Consider the following 2,057-nt stretch of genomic DNA (forward strand, 5'->3'; position numbering starts at 1 on the left):
CCCGGGTCCGGAAGACTTGCAGCCGGCCGGAAAGCTCGGTGAGACCAAGGTGCCTTCGCTCCGCCCCCGGGCCGGCAGCCAATCGCAGCGGGCGGCACTGAAGACGGCCCACTCTAGTCAATTCCAGAGCGCGCCGCTGACGCGCTCCCATTTCAGCCCATCCTCGCGCGATCCGCTGACGCAGACGTTTCAGCCAGACCCACCTCGCTCCGCGGCCACCCGCTCTTCCCAGCGCACACTGCGACCGCGCCCCTTTCAGCCAATCCCAGCGCGCACTGCGACCGCGCCCCTTTCAGCCAATCCCAGCACGCACTGCGACCGCGCCCCTTTCAGCCAATCGCAGCGCACGCCGCAAACGCCCGCCAATGGGCGCTCCGAGAGGCGTGGCGACGCGAGACCGCTGCGCGTGGCGGGAAGGCGCCACGATGGCGGGCCGGCGCGGGGCCCTGATAGTGCTGGAGGGCGTGGACCGTGCGGGGAAGAGCACGCAGAGCCGCAAGCTGGTGGCCACGCTGTGCGCCTCGGGCCACCGCGCCGAGCTGCTCCGCTTCCCGGGTTGGTGTGGCGCCGGCGGGCCGCGCGGGGCGGTCAGTGCGCGCACTTGCTGGGTCTGGTGGTCACGGTCCTGAAGTTTGCGCGGCTCCGTGGGTCTGTAGTGGACGTGCAACCCGGAGGCCCTCTCTAAAGCGGGGTCGTGACGTGGTCGTACACGTAGGAGACTGGTGTCGCGAGGTTACGACCCGATCTGTCACCCCCAGCAGTGTCCTGGGGCCGATTTGTAGTCCGTACCCCAGTGTCTGCTTTTGGTGTTCTGGATGCTGTTTGCCCTCTGGGTGGGGGTGGGGATTATGGGATATTTTCAGTTTGTGAAGTAAAACATTGGTCTCAGCAGTGCTTATGAAAATATCATCAGTGCTTACGTTATCCAGAAACGCCGTACGGCTTACAAAACGGGCAGGGAAACGGGAAAATGGTTGTTTGAATACCATCGAATCTTTAAGCCAAGCAGTCTGCGAATCTTATGAATACTTCTTTTCAGATAACTGCTTTGTACCCTCATTCCCTTTTCTTAAAGCATTTTTCATCCCAGCGTGTGTGCCCTTTCTCAGGAAAACTCCTTTGGCTTCGGGAGGCCTGAACCTGTGTACACGCGTGGTGCAATTAAACGAGGTTCCACCCGAGTCTGGGACCAGAAGTTCAGCACCAGCTATGTTCTAGTTTAGGTGGAGAGCCTGGCCTCACTTTGTGTTTCTCTCTCTCTTTGTTTTAGAAAGATCAACTGAAATTGGCAAACTTCTGAGTTCTTACTTGGAAAAGAAGAGCGAGGTGGAAGATCACTCAGTGCACCTGCTTTTCTCTGCGAACCGCTGGGAGCAAGTGTAAAAACTACCTTTGTGCTGCCCCTTCCTGGTGCTGTGCCTCCTCCTTGAGCCTGTGTGATGCAGCTCTTGATTCTGAAGGGTGTTGGCAGTAATGCCAGTAAGGACACTTTGACAAGTGTCAGGCCCATCCTCTGTGACCCAAGGTCTTAGAGCTCTGTAGTCCCTGAAGAGCAGTAATTAATGCTTTTTCTTCCCCTGCCCTGCCACCTTTTTGTTTATTATCAATAGACTTTATTTTTTTAGGGTAGGTTTAGGTATACAGAAAAGCTGGTGAAAAGTTCAGAGGTTCCCCATACCCCGTCCCTCCCCCCTTCCTCCATTTCTCAGATGATTGGTCTTAAATCAGTGTGTGGACATGTGTTACAGTAGGTGAACTGATGTTAACACGTTGGTAACTGAAGTTCACAATTTACCTTCTTCCGCCCTTTTTGTTTTCCCTCCTCTTACTCTTCCCTCAGCATCTAACTCTTATCCAGTGCCTGTGGTGTGTGCTTTTAGATGCTTTTGTGTCGATTTATGTACACCTATGTCACTGGAGTTGTTTTCTGACATAAATAAATGGGACCCTCCCATACAAACCATCTCATAACTTGCTTTCTAATTCTGGCCTGCAGCTCTGACTTCCCCCCAGCTCTGGGGAGCTCTCCAAAAAGGCCGTTCACAGTAGATGTAGCC

The 2,057-nt window shown here is 55.0% G+C and overlaps 1 protein-coding gene across 1 annotated transcript in view; it reads left to right on the forward strand.

Annotated features, from left to right (window-relative positions):
* The first annotated feature begins 398 nt into the window (after window positions 1-398).
* DTYMK (deoxythymidylate kinase) overlaps window positions 399-2,057 on the forward strand; it is a 10,645-nt gene continuing 8,986 nt past the window's right edge. The window contains exons 1-2 of the mRNA XM_077757200.1: window positions 399-555; window positions 1,271-1,379. Coding sequence (XP_077613326.1) covers window positions 426-555; window positions 1,271-1,379 — 239 coding nt within the window. The 5' untranslated portion in view covers window positions 399-425. The remainder of the gene's footprint in view (window positions 556-1,270; window positions 1,380-2,057) is intronic.

The sequence above is a fragment of the Crocuta crocuta genome, unplaced genomic scaffold, assembly GCF_008692635.1.
Source record: "Crocuta crocuta isolate KB4526 unplaced genomic scaffold, BGI_CrCroc_1.0 scaffold290, whole genome shotgun sequence".
Taxonomy (NCBI): Eukaryota; Metazoa; Chordata; class Mammalia; order Carnivora; family Hyaenidae; genus Crocuta; species Crocuta crocuta.